General features: G+C 38.1%; 1 protein-coding gene across 1 annotated transcript in view; it reads right to left on the bottom strand.

Moving 5' to 3' along the window:
- DCHS2 (dachsous cadherin-related 2) overlaps positions 1-19,559 on the bottom strand; it is a 223,280-nt gene that overhangs the window by 16,036 nt on the left and 187,685 nt on the right. Inside the window, exons 14-16 of the mRNA XM_055336271.1 lie at positions 14,740-14,853; positions 4,631-4,842; positions 1,176-1,327 (exon numbers count right to left, since the gene is read on the bottom strand). Of these exons, the coding sequence (XP_055192246.1) occupies positions 1,176-1,327; positions 4,631-4,842; positions 14,740-14,853 (478 nt within the window). The remainder of the gene's footprint in view (positions 1-1,175; positions 1,328-4,630; positions 4,843-14,739; positions 14,854-19,559) is intronic.

Here is a 19,559-nt window from a genome sequence, read left to right as displayed (position 1 = left end):
TATCAGCTGTCTTATCAGTGAATGAAAAAATGACTAACTTGGCTTCTTTGGGGGCGACTGTAAGAATGAAAGGAAACACTATGTGCAAGGCCTTTTGGAAGACCATACAAAAATATGATATGAATATATTAAAATGCACACTGAGAAAGCCAAGCCTTTGACATGTTTCCCCTGTGACCACTTCTCCAGAGACAGACAACGTTAAGTTTCTTATATTTTCTTCCTGAAGTCATCCAAGTCTATGGGTGCGCCTTGACTCAAATCGGCCTGCAGAGTAAGTTCTGGAGTGCAGCTGGTTATTTCTCCCACTTCCCCATATATCCTAGAGCTCTCTCCTCAGTGGCACTTACAGAGAAACCACCTTCTCTTGTCAAATGGTGGTATTCCACGGGAGGCTGGGCTGCCGTGTTTGCGGCAATCCCCGTTCCTGAACATTTTTGGTTCCTTAGAGTCCTCCTTTTCCTTTTATAGACTGTGATGCCATAAATATATCTGTATATATTGCTAGATTTTTGTAGCACTGACTTTTTAAAATAACTAGATGAACTATGAGACCATTATTCTCTCTTTTATAGAATTTGCATAATTTTGTACACCTTGAACTGTAGACAAAAAATATATTTAATGTTGAATGTGTGCTTAATCAGATCATTTCCATCAGAGCACAGTACTGCAACAAGGACCCGACGACAGGGTTGTACTTTTGTCCACACACAGTTGTGGACAAAAGAATTAAAAAAAGAATTAATTAAGAAGAATTAATTAAGTAAAGAATTAAAAAAAGAAATGTCACTGAGTCTTCACTATTTTTTTTTGTCTTCACTATTTTTTTAAAACAATAACAACAAAAAGTAGCAGAGCGCTCTATCATTTAGTAGGCATTTCACAAATACTGTCTTTTCTAATGTCTCTCATTTAGTACTTAGTAGCATAAAAAAATTCATAAAAGCTAAGAACTACAAGGGACCCCTAAGGTACTTCTCATCTAATCACCTTTCCGAAAGAGCAAATACTTTGTAAGATTCCTTCAGTATATTGAAAGGGTGATCTAGGTTGGATCAAAGGAAAACACATTTTATAACTAAGCTTACATGAGAGGAAGGCATGGCTGAAGCAACACATTTGTCAGAAACAAGCCGAATAAACAAGCAAACGGATCGGAATCTGGGACCCACCTGTAGGAGCTGGTGAGCTCATAATCTAGAATCACATTTGCTGTGATCACACCGCTCAGTGCGTCAATGTGGAATGCTTCCCCTTGGTTGCCAGAGAGAATGGAATATTCGGTGAGGCCATTCATCCCACTGTCCAGGTCCACAGCAAAAACCTGTGAGGAAGCAGCTCTTCTATTAGATAAGGGTTCAATCTACAAGATGAGTTAAGACTGCTTTTCAGACAAATGCATGATGAAAGAATCACAAATTGTCAAACACTTCAAAAACAATGATCAGAGGAATGGCAACAAATGGCTGAAGCTTACGTTTATAACATAGTAGGTAACGGGTGGGAAAAGTACTCTGCAGGCTCATTCAAAGGACTTTCAAACAACTTTCAGTAGGAGTAGCACATGTTTTGAACTACAGATTTAAGCAAGACGCAAAAACACAGGGATACCTCAGAGATATTGCGGGTTCAGTCCCAGACCACCCAAATCCAAAAATATTGTAATAAAGCAAGTCAAATGAATTTTTTTGTTTCCCAGTGCATATAAAAGTTGTGTTTACACTATACTGTAGTCTATTAAGTGTGCAACGGCCTAACATTCTTTTTTTAAATATTTTATTTATTTATTCTTGAGAGACAGAGAGAGAGAGAGACAGAGACACAGACAAAGGGAGAAGTAGGCTCCATGCATGGAGCCCGACGTGGGACTCGATCCCAGGACTCCAGGATGATGCCCCGGGAGGAAGGCAGGCGCTAAACCGCTGAGCCACCTGGGCTGCCCTGGCCTAACATTCTATCTAAAAAAGCAATGTACATACCTTAATTTAAAAATACTTGATTACTAAAAAATGCTAACCATCATCTGAGCTTTCAGCGAGTAGTAATCTTTTTGCTGGTGGAGGATCTTGCCTTGACGTTGATGGCTGCTGACTGACCAGGGTGGTGGCTGCTGAAGGTTGGGGTGGCTGTGGCAATTTTTTAAGGTAAGACAACAATGAAGTTTGCCACATTGATTAACTGTTCCTTTCATGAATGATTTCTCTGTAGCATGTGATGCTGTTTGGAATCATTTTACCCACAGTAGAACTTCTTGCAAAATTGGAGCCAGTCCTCTCACACCCTGCTGTTGCTGCTTTATCAACTAAGTTTATGGAATTTTTAAATCCTTTGCTGTTATTTCAACAAGTTTCACCAGGTATAGATTCCATCTCAAGAAACCACTGATCACCATCACCACAACAAATATAATAATAATGTAAAAAAAAAGCGTGAATACTGCAGAATTACCAAACTGTGACACAGACACAAGGGGGCAAATGCTGTTGGAAAAAAATGGTGCCTATTGACTTCCTTGATGCTGGGTTGCCACAGACCTTCAGTTTGTAAAAAGAAAACAAAACAAAACAAAACAAAAAATGTGATATCTGTGAAGAGCAATAAAGTGAGGTAGTGTACTTGAAAAAAAAAATCTGATTTGCTTGAATAGGAGATTTCCAACTACATTTAGATCCATTCCAGTACCAGAAAAGGAAAGAAATCTCTGCATAGTGAATGGTGGTCTTTAATTTGTTGCTTTTCCTGCTTCAAGTTTTGCCTGTAAAACGGGCCACATGTGGATTTTTTTTTAATATCTTATTGAAAGTCTCATTTTAGAAGGATTTTTAGTTAATGAAACAACCTAGATTTCATGCTAACAGATTTAGATCCTGATCAGTATATTATCAAAGTAGTGTTGAGGATGAGATAAAAGTTTTGCATCATTCTCCATGGAGTTCTGTTATTTAGTCTGCATTACATTTTAATCAAAAACTAATTCTAAAAAAAAAAAACTAATTCTATTAGTGATTTCAAGACCTTGTTTTGGAATAAGCTGATGGACTAATTACAATTCTTTTCTATTTCTTTTTATCCTCTGTGTCCCTCAGCCTTGGCCTGACCTCATGTTCCCATCGTGGCCTGAAACTCCCTCCACTCTCAATCTGTCCTTCATGCTGTTGCCAGATCTCAGGGGCTTCTGGAACATGCTGGTGACTGAAGCGATTAGGGTGCTGTCATACAAAATAAGTCTGCAAAAATAGTGGAGGACATCCTGGGTATCCGGGACTGTCGGGGGGCACAGAGCCAAGACTCCGACACAGCCAAGACTCCGACACTACCGAGACTCCGCTGGTCTTTTCAGCCCCAACAGAGGGGGAACTTGCGCATCTGGAACTGGACTGGAAGGCAAACGCAAGTTTGCCATATGCAAATAGAGGTAGCCACACAGTAAAGCATTGGGGTAGATCTTGTCCAGAAAGTGTCCTAACATGTCATCTAGCTACTGGACCCCATCTACCCAGAGAGAGAGGGGAGTAATCATCACTAGGTTTTGGATCACAGCAGGGGGGTAAGAGAGGCCAGAGGGAATGTCCGGGTGTGGTGCCGACTTTGCCAGGAAGGGGTCTTATACTGATTTCCTGTGTGGATCCCAAGAGGTTGTGCATTTCTTGAGGCCCAGGTTCTTGAACACAAAACGGCAATTCCACTGTGAAGGGAAAGGTTGAACTGGGTACTAGTCCAGAAGCTGGGAGAGAGGCCATGAAGGGTCAGTGGGTCTTAGAGCCTGCACAAGACAGCCTTAGGGACAGGCTCTCTTTTTCATAGCTTAAGCCTTTTTTCTGAGATGGGGTTAGGCCTGGAAACAGCAGATTTGTGTCTTTCACATGAAATGTCTGCAAATTTCGAACCCAGGGAGCTCTCCCATGTGTTCGCGCCTCCGTCCATGCTCGTCTGGCTGCAGCTCCACCTGGCAAATGCCAGCTCACCCTTGAAGGCCAAGTGCAAATATCATTCTTCTGTGAAGTCATATGCTTTTCCTCCAGGAAGAGTCTGTATCTCCTATTTTCTCTCATGACATTAGACACTTCTATTTAACATTAATAATATGCATTTAGGGGCACCTGAGTGGCTCAGTGGTTGAGTGTCTGCCTTCGGCTCAGGGCATGATCCCAGGGTCCTGGGACTGAGTCCTGCATCGGGCTGCCTGTGGGGAGCCTGCTTCTCCCTCTATGTCTCTGCCTCTCTCTGTGTGTCTCTCACAAATAAATAAAATCTTAAAAAAATAATATGCATTTAAATTATCTGTTTGCTTTGTTGACTTCCCCCACTAAAGTCTACACATGGTATGAAGAGCCAATTTTTATGCCCCTGTAGATTCCATGCTGGACAAAGTGTCGGACAAAGTCCCAAGAGAAAGTGGGTGAGCACTGGCCATGGGATGGAGAGAGGAAGACTGAACTCAGAAATTGCAAACTTCCTGAACCCTAAGGTTTTGTCCAGTCCATCTAACATTTCACGTGCCCTTGGAAGCATTTAATTTATGTCCTAGAAAAAGGCTTTGGATATTTTGATGTACACTCATGATAATTCACACACACGCACACACACACACACATACAAAAAAAAAAAAAAAACACATTTCTGTTACCTGTATGATGTGAGCATTGTAGACCTGGCCTTCAGACACTGACACTTGGTAAATGCTTTGCTCAAAGCATGGTAAGTTATCATTCACATCTTGTATCACGACTGCTACTTTGCTGTAGGCTTTCTGCCCCCTACTTTCTGCTAAAACGATGAGTTGTACTTCATTTCTGACTTCAAAATCAAGAAACTTGGGTTCTTTCACAGTGAGTTCTCCTATTTTTATTTCGAGGGAGAAAAAATAAAAGAAAATGATGTTGTACTCATTATTTAAAAAGTTCCAAATCACCTCTGACTCACATGCTCACATGCTCACCTGTTCCTAAAAGTCTCCCACTGGATGGCTGCCCTTCCCTCCCAACTGGGGTCATTATGAAAAAAGTTGAGAATGTGGTTTTTTTGCAAGGTTCAAACACATAGGAGGGTAAGAAACTATGAAATAGCTAAAAAGTGGGAGCTGTCTCTTAAATCTCCCTTCTCTCTCCATAGCTAATCCATTGCCATGTCTGCTAAGCCTAGCCTTCAAGCATCTCATGAATCCATCCTCCACTACCACTGCTGTTGCCCTCCTCCGAGCCACTGGCATTTCCCACCTTCTTCCCCGCATGAAGGGTCCCATGGCATCACTCATTGGGTCCCCCTACTAATTCAGTTACCATTCTGAACTGAATAATAAAAACAGAAGTGTCATTGTCCCACATAAACCCATTCCATGGCTTTCCCTGGTGATGATGACAAAGTTCAGCATTTTTAACCTCCATAGGATGGACATGCCTGAGCCTCTCCTGCCATTCCCCACTTTGCTCTCTCTGTTGTGCAGAATGCTTAGAACACTCATAGATGTTCTTCTGTTCTTCAAATGCTCATTTCAGAGTCACCATGCATGCTTTTTCATCTGCCTTCCATGGTCCCTACTGCTGTGGTTCCTCAGGGATCTTTCCAGACCAGCCAGCCCCATCCTGTCACTATGGTCATTCCATAACAGACTCTCACGGACCACTCGCATGTACTGTGCTCACCTATTTCAGATTGGTTTTTCCTCTTGGTTTAGAAGCTTACAAGGTGAGGATGGGTGCCTATCTCTTACACCAACTGTCATATTCCCAGTGCCTAGCTCAGGGTCTGGCCTATAGAAGGCATCCATTAATACATGTTATAACCTCATATACAAGGTATAAATGGGTTAGGGAAACGGATTCTTGGGGTTTATGCCTTGTACAAGTTTCTCCTCCAAATTAAGAAAAATCCTCCACTGATAATAATTTTCTTCTGTACTTCCTGTTCTGTTTTTTTTCCTCCCTTTTACTGTCAAATTTCTTACTGAATTTATTACTATTATTTTGTTACCATAATTTATTTAGCTCTCACTGTTAGAAATTCCATTGAATAGAAATTCATTGAATGAACATTGATTGGGAATTTGAGATACCTGAAACCAAGTATAAATCCTGGCCCTAGCTGCTTAGCATAGGTTAATTACCTGGCTTCCCCACCATTATGTTTGTGACTCGGGATAAGTTATTCAAGTTCTATGGAGCTGAGCATCCTCTCCTGTAAAAATGGGATATTAATAACGACTTTGTAGAGTTGTGGGAGAAGTAATATAGTACATATTTAGTATGTGCTATATCATGTTCTGGTGCAGGCACATGATAGAAATTCCAGTGTCCTGTTCATGTTTCTCATCCTGTCCATCATCAGGGATAGCTTTAATATCTGTAAAAACTCTGAATTTAGAAAGATAACATTTAATAGCCATGGACTAATCAAAGTTTAATATTCAGGTGAAAGAACCTGTACTGTTTCTGAAAATATGGCCTGGAAGTCACGGTTTCTATTGTTCTTTTTAAGATTTTATTTGTTTATTCATGAGAGACACACAAAGTCAGACACAGGCAGAGGGAGAAGCAGGCTCCCTGTGAGGAGCCTGATGCAGGACTCAATCCCAGGACCCCAGAATCACTGCCTGAGTTGAAGGCAGACGCCCAACCACTGAGCCACCCAGGTGCCCCCAGTTCTTACTGTTCTATCTGAACCAGTTTCCTTAGACAACCAACCTAATCCAAGAAAATGTCAGGCTCTTACATACTTACCAGGATGTTAATGGGAATCATGCCCTGCCCTAGTGTTCTAACTTCAGTATTTGAGTGTTTTCCGGGGATTTTTTTTTTGCTTCTATTCTGTTGTTAAGAAAAACTAAGTATATTGTATAGTAAGAAACTCACTATACAACAAAATTTAAAATTCCATAAACTCACTTTCACTTATTGTCATCATTTATCAATTCAGAAAACCAAATTACTCATATGAGCCACCGTCTGATGTTACCAACATCCCTGGCAAAAAAAGTTAGTGTAGATATGACTATTGGCAGCTGGAAAAATCACTAAGGTGCATTTTGATGAGCTGGTAATGAAACAAGCTGGCCTTCTGAAACCTCTGGGAAACAGGGATAAGCCAGCACCCCCAAATGATAGAGGAATCCCAGTTTAGGGTAGTTCCAAAGCTCTCATCCAGCATTCCATCTCCACTGAACAGAGCATTCAGCTTGGCTATCATGTTCTGTTACTATTAGCAAAAGAAAAATAAAATAGAAACGCAACACTAAATTGCCAGTGTCACTTAGTAGAAAGTGTGCCAATTATAGCACAGATCAAAGTAGATTTTTTAATAAAAGGCTTGTGTTTCGGCTTTGATAATTGGAATTTTGTGCTTGGAATGGATCTGCAGTTCTAATGCTTTCCTTGCTTGGTTTTTATTTTTGGCATAATAATTGGCATATGCTGAGAAAGTTGTGTAAGTAGGAAAGACAATAACCCGTCTGTGAGATGACTCAAGGCTGGCACACCTACTAGACCCACATTTGCCTTGGATGCTCTATGCATATTTTTCTCAGAGATAGCAAAGATTTACTGTCACTAGTGATATGCAAGAACTACTGGGCTCTCAGTGTGGGCAGAAGTCCACGTTTTCCTTCCAGTAGAAGTCTCATAGATACCAACTGCATGTTCATTTGTATGTGTTCATATGCCAGCTCTATAATAACTTGAGAACGAAATTGCAGTAATATTTTCTTTCTGACATATACATCAAAATGTGATTAAGATCCTTCAAATGATAAACGTTTGGTAGCATAATCAGGTTACGTCAATCCATTACGAACTGTGCACATGCATACGAATATATCCAAAGCAGAATGTGATAAATATGTATGTTATCCAAAAGCTTTTAAACTATCTCCTGCTAAAACTACATCCTTGAAACATTGCAAAGTTTGATCATTTTTGTTGTCAACCTAGCAAATCATGGAATGAATACTACTATTTGTTATTTATATGTACGATGTTAGTAAAACCCCCAAATTCTTGCTGGTTTAGACAGTGAATAGTAGATGTTTTTAAGTTAATGTGACAAGGAGTGTGAATACAAAAGTGAACATGTGGTTTGTGAGTATGGGATGGGGCAAATGCTGGCACAAATGGACAGACAACACGGAACTCATTAGAGATCCTTATCATAACCTATTAAATCAGTAACTAATAAAATGGTTTTCTCACATTTTTGCCCTTAAGAAGAGTAACCATAACCTTAGAGATATTTACTGGTTTATTATACACACCAGTTTTCTATTTTAACTGGTAGATGGCTAAAAAATACATATATTCATAAAACCTATGTTAGGTATCTTTACACATAAGTTTGAAGATTCTGTGACAAAGGTGACATGAAAAATTAATACCATAATTAAAGTTTCTTGACAGCAGAATGGAACACCTCATAACAAATACAACCAAAATGCTTGATAAATTGTGTGTGAGTGTGTGTATGATGAAATGGGTTATTGAGTTGGTATACAAGTAAGGAATCTTCGGATTCCAGTTACTAAAAAAACAATGAAAACAATAATCCAGGATGGTAAGCAAACACTAAGAGACCATTTTTGTTCCAAGGGCCCCTAACACAACCATCTTCCTTGAAATTCATCTCTGACAGCTGCACAGAGTATAAGAAACAAGAGAAGCAGCTTGAACCGACAAAAGGTGAAGAGTCCAATCGGAAAACCAGAATAAAGTATAAACCCAAAGGCTCCAAGTGAGTGATCAATATTTTAGAAAAAAAAAAAAAACAAATTCAAAATGGATGCACAGAACCTTCCTTTTTTTGGTCTTGCTGTTGGTTGTAAGGGAGAAAAAGTCTCCGCTGTGAATTCATTAACTTAAGCCTGAATTTATGGAAGCCACACTATCACAGTTATATGTCTTTAAAACCATCAAAACTTACATTTAAGCTAGGCTTTGCTTGATGATCTACCCAGGAGATTTGATTTGCTGAAGGAAAGCAACTCCTCTCTAAAGGGCATGAATTCACTCCAGTCATCAAAGAACCCTCAGAGAGAAAGTTTTAAGGACAATGAGCAGCCCATAGTTAACAAGCTCGAAAATCAGAGAGAAACAAGGCACCATGAATGAGAGCTAGCAAATCTAGAGAAAGCTGAATAAATCTTCAAAGACTTAAAATGCTGGATTATTGGACACAGGATGTGTGATTATTGCATATGTTTATATATAAAAGAAGCTCAGAAACATGAGCAAGGAATAAGAGATTACTTTTTTTACAGACTTCTTGTTATGGAATGAATAAACCATGGAGATAAAAGGTACAGCATAGGGATTATAGTTAATGATACAATAATTGTGTTGTACGGCGATAGATGGTAGCTACACTTGTGATGAGCATAGTATAAGGTATAGAGTTGTCAAATTACTATGTTGTACCTGAAATTAATATAACATTGTATGTCAACTATGCTTCAATTTAAAAGAAAAAGATGATTTTTTTTAATAAGACCAGGAATTGTTGATCAAGAACCCAAGAAAATCTCTGGAAATAAAAAATATAGCTCCTTAGACTGAAGAGAAAGGGACAAGGAAAAGAAAAGTATGCAAAAGAGATATAGGAGAGAGTGGCTCAATACTTATCTAACTAGAGTTACAAAAAAAAGATACAAACAAATGGTATTTAGATCAACAGCTGACTTCTTAATGCAATAATTGGAAACCAGAAAGCAGTGGGATAATATCTTAAATGCGATGAGAGAAAAAAAATTGTTAACTTAGAATTCTAAGACCAGCAAATATACCTTTTAAAAATAACTAAATAAAGACATTTATAGACAATCAAAACCTGAAAAAATTTACTATGATAGACCCAAACTACAGGATTTACTTTAGCCAGAAATAAAATGACACCAGAAGAATTCTTTGATGTAAGAAAGAACAGTTAGCAAAGAAGCACAGAAATCTATTTAAAAATATTAATAATGTCTCATTTGAAAGAACTATAATTGTGGCCCACAAAAGCTTGTATGTTGAAAAAGGGATATGTGGAGATAAAGATTCTAAATCTCTTGTATTATTCAGGAGCAGGATATATATTTTTTAAAGATTTTATTTATTTATTCATGAAAGACAGAGAGAGAGAGAGAGAGAAAGAGAGAGAGAGAGGCAGAGACACAGGCAGAAGGAGAAGCAGGCTCCACGCAGGGAGCCCGATGTGGGACTTGATCCCGGGACTGCAGGATCATGCCCTGGGTGGAAGGCAGGTGGTTAACCGTTGGGCCACCCAGGCGTCCCTCAGGAGCAAGATATTGATTAAGGTTAGTCTTTAATTATGTATGTTAAAGTAGTTAGGCTTACCATTAAAGGAAGATAAATAGCTATGTGATTCCAACAAACAGAGGAGAAAATGGTCATTTTCAGGTAATGATTGTTTATGTTAAACGCTCAGGAAAATATTAGAATCAATAGGAGTTTATAGCTTTGCTAGATACAGAAACAAAATATGAAAGCCAATTTCAAGTATACCTAATAGCACTGTCAGAAAAAGCATTTTTTTCATTTACTTTAGCATGAAAAACTATAAAGGACATAGACTAAATTTAATGAAAATCATGCAAGCCTACTATAAAAATTAAAACTTCATTAAAATATATTTAAGGAAAAAAATGGATGATTTTCCATATCATCCTGAGTTAGAAAACAATACTACAAAGATATAGGTTTTCTCCAAACTGATATTTAGAATTAACATAATTCCAACAAAGACTTCTAGCAACCTAAATGTCTGTTGATGGATAAATGGACAAAGAAAGTGTAGTGTAGGGGATCCCTGGGTGGCGCAGTGGTTTGGCGCCTGCCTTTGGCCCAGGGCGCGATCCTGGAGACCCGGGATCGAATCCCACGTAGGGCTCCCGGTGCATGGAGCCTGCTTCTCCCTCTGCCTGTGTCTCTGCCTCCCTCTCTCTCTCTCTCTCTCTCTCTCTCTCTCACTATCATAAATAAATAAAAATTAAAAAAAATAAGAAAGTGTAGTGTATACATAAAACAGCATATTAGTCTCAACAAAGAGAATCCCACCATACATGATAATATGGATGAACCCTGGCAATATTATGTTGAGTGGAATAAGGCAGTCACAGAAAGATAAATAATGCATGATTCAGCTTATATGATGTATCTAAAATAGTCAAACTCCTAGAGACAGGGAGTAGAATGGTGGTTGCCAGGACCATGGCGGAGGGGTAATGGGAGGTGCTGTTCAGTGGGTGTGAAATTTCAGTTATGCAAGATGCATAAGTTCTAGAACTGTGCTGGACAACACTGTGTCTAGAGTTAGCAATACTGTATTGTACACACTTAAAATTTTGCTAAGAGAGGAGATCTCATGTTAAATGTTCTTACCACAGTTAAAAAGAAAAGTTTTGGTAGATGATTATTAGTTGCAATGCACAGCTATACAGGCTTTGGGAGGAGGATACTTGGACTTGATAACTTACTTAATTCTAGATTGAGGCAATGCAATTGTTTGCGACATTTTCTTTGTTAGTTTGAGGTTTATCTGAAATCGAATGTGCATGCCATGAGTACCTAGGTTTCATGCATGAAAGGTGCAGATAGCTCTTACATCACCCCAGACTTATGAATAAATCTCCTTTCCTTGGGGAGAAAAAAAATCCCAATAAGATTGTGTGTGTGTGTGTGTGTGTGTGTGCGCGCACGCGCATGCATGTAGGTATGTATGTGTGTGCACATGTGCCTGTGAAAACTTGGCAAGTGGATACAATGACTCATATTAGAACAAAGGGTCAATAACAGAATATACTCATGAAGATCATGAGAAGGGGGCTGCTTTCTTGGTATAAAGACTGTTTCTAAAGTCTATGTGATTAAGGGAGTAAGGTGTTGGTGTGTGGATAGACAGATGAGTGCAAAGGAATTAAAGATCCCGTAGACAGGATGGAAACAATATATAATGAAGGTATTTCATGTCACAGGGGAAGGTTATTGCCACCGGAATCACTGATAATCCTCTTGGATAAGAAGAAGAAGGAGGAAGAGGAGGAGGAGGAGGAGGAGGAGGAGGAGGAGGAGGAGAAAGAGAAAAAAAAAGCAAAGGAAAGTCATTCCTACCTCATGCAAAACAGGAAATAAATTCTAGGTGCACTACAGATGTACACGTGAAACAGGAAAACTATTAAAAATTTTAAAAGACAATGTAACAATATTTCCATGATCTCAGGGTAGTGAAGAGCTTCTTCACTTACAAAATGGGAAAATTATAAAGTAAAAGACTGATTAATTCTAATTCATCAAAATAAAAATGTACCAGTGAGAGAGTGAAAGACAAATCACAAACTATAAAAAATATTTGCAATGAAAAAACAGAAAGGATAAGTTCTAATAACATATATGAAACATCCATACACCTCAGAAAGAGAAACACAAACAACCCAGTAGAAAAATAGACAAAGTGTATCAGCATGCATTTCATATGGGAGAAAACAAGAATGGCCAAAACACTATGAAAAAAATGCTCACATTCATTAGTAATAAAGAACTATGAATTTCAACCGCAGTGAGATACCATTTCACACCCACCAGATTGGCAATAGAAAGTAGGACGCAAACAACCGTGATAGCTCTCATTCAGTGCTGATGGAATGTAAAGTGGGACAAACCACTTCAAAAAACAATTTGGCACTATCTATAATGCTGAACATATGCATCCTCTGATGTATATGCCCAGCCTAGACTCTGGGGCCTACAGAACTCCTCACATATGCACCAGAAGACACGTATGAGGTTGTTCCTAACAGCCCTTGCTATTATATCCCAGACAGGAAATCCTCACTGTCCATCAACAGTGGAATGGATAAATCAGTTGTGACATAGACTTAAAACAGAAGGCCATAAAGAAATGAAAACGCAGGAGACCCATCTGCACACATTAACATGAAGAATTCTCATTTTGAATGCAAAGAATTGAATCCCAATCAAATACACAGATCATGAATCCATTTAAATGAAATTCAAAAACAAACAAAATTAAACACTTTTATTATACTGAAATGCATTTAAGTCACAAGGGAATGATTATCCCTGAAAAGGGGACCTGAGTCAGCCTGGAGCAGTGGACAGAAAGGAAGCAATTGGAAAAGGACTCAAAGGGAGCACTGATGATAATGGTTGTGTCCTAGGCACCAGGTACATACCATTCTTTGCTACTCCTCTTTAAAAGTGTGTACTTTAAAGTGTGCTTATGCACTACAAACTACAGTCAAAATGTTGAGCAAAAGAATTGAGTCACAGACAAGAGGACATTAGCATGATTCTATCATAATGTTTATATCAAGCAAAAACAAAATAACTCATCCTTTAGAGATTCAAACACAGTCTGAAAACTATCATGAACACAAGGCAATGATCAATACCAAACTCAGATTACTGGTTATGGATTGCCTTGGGTAAAAGAAGAGAGATGTGACAGGGGAGGGACACACGCAGGACTTCCTGAGGTTCTAGTAATGTCTCATCTCTGGAGATGGATGGCAAGTACATGTCCTCGAAACAGTTTTCTCTGTGTTAGCATATCATCTTGTAGCCATTTCACAATAAACTTGTGAAATAAATTTCAACATAAATAAATACTCAATTGAAAAGTAAAGAGTTTTCTGTGGAAGATCCCTTTGGACTAACTCTATTTTACCTGAATTTTAATGAGAGATTCCAGAAGAAATAAGGCCATGTCTGGGCTGTGTTCAAGGGTGAGGTGGCAGAGGGGTGTGGGTTAGTCTGGGAAATTGCACAAACTCTGCTACTCTCCTTCTTCCTAAATGTTCTAATCTCAGCTCCTTTCCCAGGACCTTCAGACACCTGGACTTCTAGGGGCCTAAGGCTTGAGGGTGTTCACAAATGTCCCGCTTGTCCCGCCATAGCCAAATGATGGGGTGAAAAGATGAAGAGCTACCTGGCTACCTCAGAAATGTTGCTGACCAAAGACGGTGCAGACCAAAAAGTCATAACACTACCAGGATGAGAAGGCATTTGCTTGAGAAACTATCCCCTCTCAATTCTTCCCATGTGCCTGTAGTACAGATTAAATAAGGCAGTTGTATGGTAATATAGAGATTATTAAAAACATTCTTCTTGAGGTTTGACAATGGAGCAGTAGATATGTATCTACTACATAGTTGTTAGTCAAAAAAGTATGTTTCAAATAATCAATTGGTATTCATTTAAAACACAATAATGGTCTTATTAAAGTTAAATTTAATACATGCTGTATTTGGAAGTAATTTCTTTACCACCACACAGAAACCTTTCCAGCTGTCCTTTTTTTGTTGCATTGTTGACATTCAGTGGCGAATTAGAAGAATCTCATGATGAAAATGCCCTCCAGCTAGACGTGTGTGGTTATTTTCAATTCAAACTCAATATTGATGGTCTTCCTACTATATCTCCCATTTTCCCAAATAGATGAATAAATTATAAGTGGAAACCAATTTATCTTCAAAAATTCAAAGGGTAGGCTAGGTACTGCCTAATTTGGAAATGTGAAGAACAGGATTCTTAGTACCTGCAAACAAAAAGTAGTCTTGATTTCCCATGATTTCTCATCAGCTACCATAAAAAATTGTTTCTTATTTGCCTTTCAAATGATGTACTTCTCAGTTTTCTACCTTTCAAATTTTGAGTTTCTTTTGCAGAAGTATTTCTTACTAGTAACATTAAATGTAGCAGAAAATGAAGCTATTACAGGAGAGAGAAGGATCACCTGAGTTGGAGCACAGGGAAAAAACCCCATCTTCATTTCCACTAAAAATGGAATATTTAATGTTGTCTTGTATTGGGTCAGGAGCAACAGCTTTTACAGTCACAACAGAAGTACCTGTAAAAAATTAGGTAAAAAGAGAAAGAATTTTAGGAAAAGAAAATTACAGGCAAAAACAAGAGCAAACATTGGGTATTTATTATTTGCTTACTACGTTTTCATTTGTTCATTCAGTGAGTAGTCATTGAGTGTCTTCAGTAAGCCAGATCCCATGCTAGGTGCTAGAGAGAGAGTGTGACAAACAAGTTGGGAAAGATCTCTACCTGATGGTGATTATTAACTAAAAGAAGGAGACAGACAAGAAACCATTAGACAAATACGTAATCAGAGTAGATTTCAGATGTGCCAAGTACCCGGGAAGAAAAAAAACAAGGTCACGTGATAGGAAACACTTTTTTTTTTTTTTTTGAAATGTGTAGGAGAAAGACATATAACATTTCAAGGTACAGAGAACAGACTGATGACCAGCATGAAAGAAGAATTAGCAAGCACTAATAGAAGCAACGAGACAATCGGTGCGATGAGAACTGAGATTTCACTGGAAGGTTCTCAAGAATCCATTCGGGCTCTAGGTTAGCACTTTGTTGTCTTCGTGTGTAATATCTCATGCCTTTTGCTATTCACCTCCTGAGCAATCACTGATTTACTTTCTATTACTTTGTTTTGCCTCTAAAATTTTATACATATAAAAATTATATAGTTCCTCTTTTGAAAAGCATTATTTTTTTTAGGAATCAAGCATGTTATTCTGTGTATCAAGAGCTCATTCCATTTCTATTGTAGAGTGTATTCTACTGAATGGACATACCATCATGTGTTGATCCATTTTTCCACATATGGACATTTGGATTGTTTTCAGTTTGGGGCTATTATGAACAAAGCTGCTACGAACATCCATGTATCAACGTTTGTGTGGACACATCTTTTCATTCTTCATGGGTTAGCACCTACAGTGAATGTTTACTCATGTTTGACTTTACAAAAAGCTGTCAAAATGTTTTCCAAAATGGTGCTATACTGTTTTACATCCTGTTAGCAATATATGAGGATTCTAGTTGCTCCACATCCACTGGTATTGTCAGGCTTTTAAATTTTAGTCATTCCAGTGGATGTGTGGTTTTAATTTTAATTTCACTGATGTCTAATGATGTGAATCTTTTCATGTGCTAATTGGTCATTTTCACTCTTTTTTCAGGTCTTTGTTCTTGGCTTTCGTTCACTATTTACCTACCACTTCTGAGAAACTTTCTCATAGTTCTTTACTAGTCCTAATCCTTTTATCTTTGGCCTGTAATTTACAGCATCTACTTTGGACGCCCATTCAGATAGTGGCCCCTGCCTCTCCTCCTACTGTCATGCTGCCTGGTGAAATGCCACCTATTGGCAAAGGTATGCACGTTGTCCTAAGTGGGAGATGGGAAAGAGGTAGGCTCTGTAGGAGGCTCTCTGGCTGCTGAGTGTGCAGCAGTGGGAGCCTGATTTAGGATGGTGTCAGAAAGGCACAAGAGGAAAAGTAAAAGGAAACATTAGATAGGAACACAAGTGTTGACATGGTGTCAGAGATGAGTACAGAGCAAGGATCACTAATTCAGATGCCTTTGGGTAAAAGTAAGAAGTACAGACAAATGAAGGAGCCAGAGACTGTCTGATGTGCCTGAGACACTCAGCTTCAACTCATCACTGCCAGTAGGGAAGGAAACCGGCTTTAAGATGCTTGAAATTCAGGTCTTTTTAAGGGATGCTAAAAAATTCATATTTATTTTCATGTGAAATCTCCCAGTTCATAAGTGTCAGAAAATAATTTCATTTAGAGGATGAACATTAGCCATCATATGGGTTGAACAAAACACAGCTGTGGCCTGACCTGAGTCTGCTCATTTACCATCTCTGATAGAGAAGACAAATCTCTCTTTTGTTATCAGCCTCCAGCACTTAGACTGTGGTACATATTTATCATCCATGGACTTGTACTTGAAGACCCATCTTATCTTCCTACTAAGTTGGACTAAATTCCATGAAAGCACAGGAGATTCTCTATATATTTGTGTTCTGTATATTTCTGCAACTTTAGATTAGTTTTGCTTCTAAAATTTCATATACTTGAAACTCACAGAGTGCCTGCCTTCTTATGCTTAGCATACTTTTTTGAGAATCAATCATAGTTCTGTGTATCAAAAGTTTGTTCCTTTGTATATAATAGGTGCTCAATAAGGGTGAGAAGAAAGGAGGTAATAGAGGAGACAGAGGAAGTAAGGGGTGGAGATGCTCACTTAATTGTCCTATCCTGAGAGGGTTGAGAATGCCACTCTGCCTACAGGGCCCTTATAAAGCAGCAGCAATTATTTTTTTAAAAATCAGAGGCACTTGAGTCGTGTAGTCGGTCTGACTCTTAGTTTTGGCTTAGGTCTGATCTCAGGGTGTGAGATCAAGCCCCATGTTGGGTTCTGTGCTCAGCATGGAGTCTGCTTAAATATCTCTCTTCCTCTCCTCTGCCCCTTCACACTGTGATCTCTCACTGAAATAAATAAATAGATCTTTAAAAAATAAATTAAATTAATTTTAAAAATCGCTCCCTGCTATAATATACTACCTGATAGTGGGATTTGCAGTTGTTAAAAAAATATATAACATCTATTCAAGACCTCTGCAGGGCATCCACACTGATTCCTACTGTGCAAGCCCCAGGGAACAAACTCAAAAGCCATCCAGCTATAGGTTACAGTAAAAACAATCCCTAAACTAGACCAAATCAATAGATACTTTTTTTTTTCTGGATTCTTAAAAGGGTTTCACTAAAAAGAAGAGAAGAAAGAAAAGGCCCTAGCACACATAATATTTTCCCCAGGAGCCTTTGCAACATTCAAAGACAAATGCCATGATCACCATATGCATTAAAGGAAACACGTATGTGGTACTGCTCACAAAACTGAAAATTTACTGAGAAAAGGCATAAAAAAGAATTCAATATGTAAAAAGAACGGGAAAACCAAAGCTGGATATATTACTCTCTTTAAAAACGTTATGTTTAACATAAACTGTGACAGTTTTAAAATCATTTATTGAGGCTTCCAAATGGTGGTTCTTTTCAAGCCAGATATGAAGTCATTTAGTGACAATGTAAAGAATTTTAATTAATCATGGTGGAATCAAGTTGCTGCACATGTTGAGGATCTTTCAAGTTGCATTATAATCCAACGTTTATTTTGTTACATTTTAGGAGACATATTGTTAATACAAAAATGCCTTACATGTTCCTAGGAATATGCCTTCACAGTAGTGCAGTGTGTTTTATCTTTAGTGCTCAATCACAATTCTGTGCTTCCTGATACAATTTAGTTTTTAAACACAGGAAATTTTATTTCAACTAGCTTGTCATATATTCTTAAGAATGGCAGTAAGAAAAGAGAAATAGCTATGCAGGCAAGATGTACAATCTTGCTGATGGTCTTTTCTCCACACTTAGGATGCTTTAATTATATGCCTGATTACAAAAGAAAACATGGAGATTGCTTGCAAGTAAAAGACAAAGATGAGCACAGAATTGTAAAGAAGAATCACATATGGACTCCCTCATAAAAGGAACAATCTTATCTTTATTGCAAATAAAATGTTCATAATATCAAGTAAAATTGTAGCACACACAGAATTTCATTCAAAATACTTCATACTAGATGCTAAAGTCAGCAAAGAACTGCAAATGTTTATATATGTTCTTCCTCAGATGAAGTTTAAATTTGAGACTGTCCCCCGAAAGAGGAAATAACTGAAGGGCCTTGAATCCTTCTAGGTCTTGGCTTATCATGCACATTTTACTTTATTTATTAAAGATTTTATTTTAAGTAATATCTACATCCAACATGGGGCTAAAAAGCACAACCCCGAGATCAAGAGTTGCACACTCCACAAACTGAGCCAGCCAGACACCACAGCTTATTGTGCACATTTTATGTCTGTCTGTCTGTATGTATCTGAGAGACAGAGAAAGCACACAAGCTAGGGGAGGGGAAGAGGGAGAAGGAGAGAGAGAATCTCAAGTAGACTCCCACTGAGCATGGAGCCTGATGAGGACCTTGATCTCACAACCCTGAGATCATGACATAAGTTGAAATCAAGAGTTAGATACCCAACTGACTGAGTCACCCAGGTGCCATGTGCACATTTTAAATAAAAGTCTATCTCTGGGCATCCAGAGAAGATTTGCAATTACTTCTCATTTCATACCAAGGTAGAAATGATAAAATGAAAACCAACACTGTACCTCTAATTCCCTTGAAGCAAGTGAAACATAAAAAAAATGTACGTTTTCAGCTTTTATGAATTTAAGCCTAACATTACATGAAAAAGTATAATACATTCAATGTTCTTGTTTTTTTCTTCTTTACAAAAATACAGTTAAAAAACTAATAATATCTACAGCAGCAGTGAACTATTTAATAGCAGAATTATGCAAAAATTAATGTTATAAAAATCAATATTCATGGAAGTATTTAGGTAAAATAATAATAAAAACATTCTATTCAGAGCTGTTCATGAGTAAGTGCTTCTAGAGTTTTACTTCTGTCATTTCTAAGCAACAAAAGTATTTTCTTATTGATTATTGACTTCATATTTTTTTTAAGCATTCGGATGGTTTTGAATCATCCTGCCACTGAAATGCTGAACATATTTCAGTCATTTAAGAAAGAAAGTTGGGAGTGACACAGCAAGATGGCTGAATAAAGTCCGAGACCTCGTCCTCTATAGACATTGAATGAAAAACGATA

Source organism: Nyctereutes procyonoides, unplaced genomic scaffold (assembly GCF_905146905.1).
Source record: "Nyctereutes procyonoides isolate TBG_1078 unplaced genomic scaffold, NYPRO_anot_genome, whole genome shotgun sequence".
Taxonomy (NCBI): Eukaryota; Metazoa; Chordata; class Mammalia; order Carnivora; family Canidae; genus Nyctereutes; species Nyctereutes procyonoides.
This window is presented reverse-complemented; position numbering and strand designations above follow the sequence as displayed.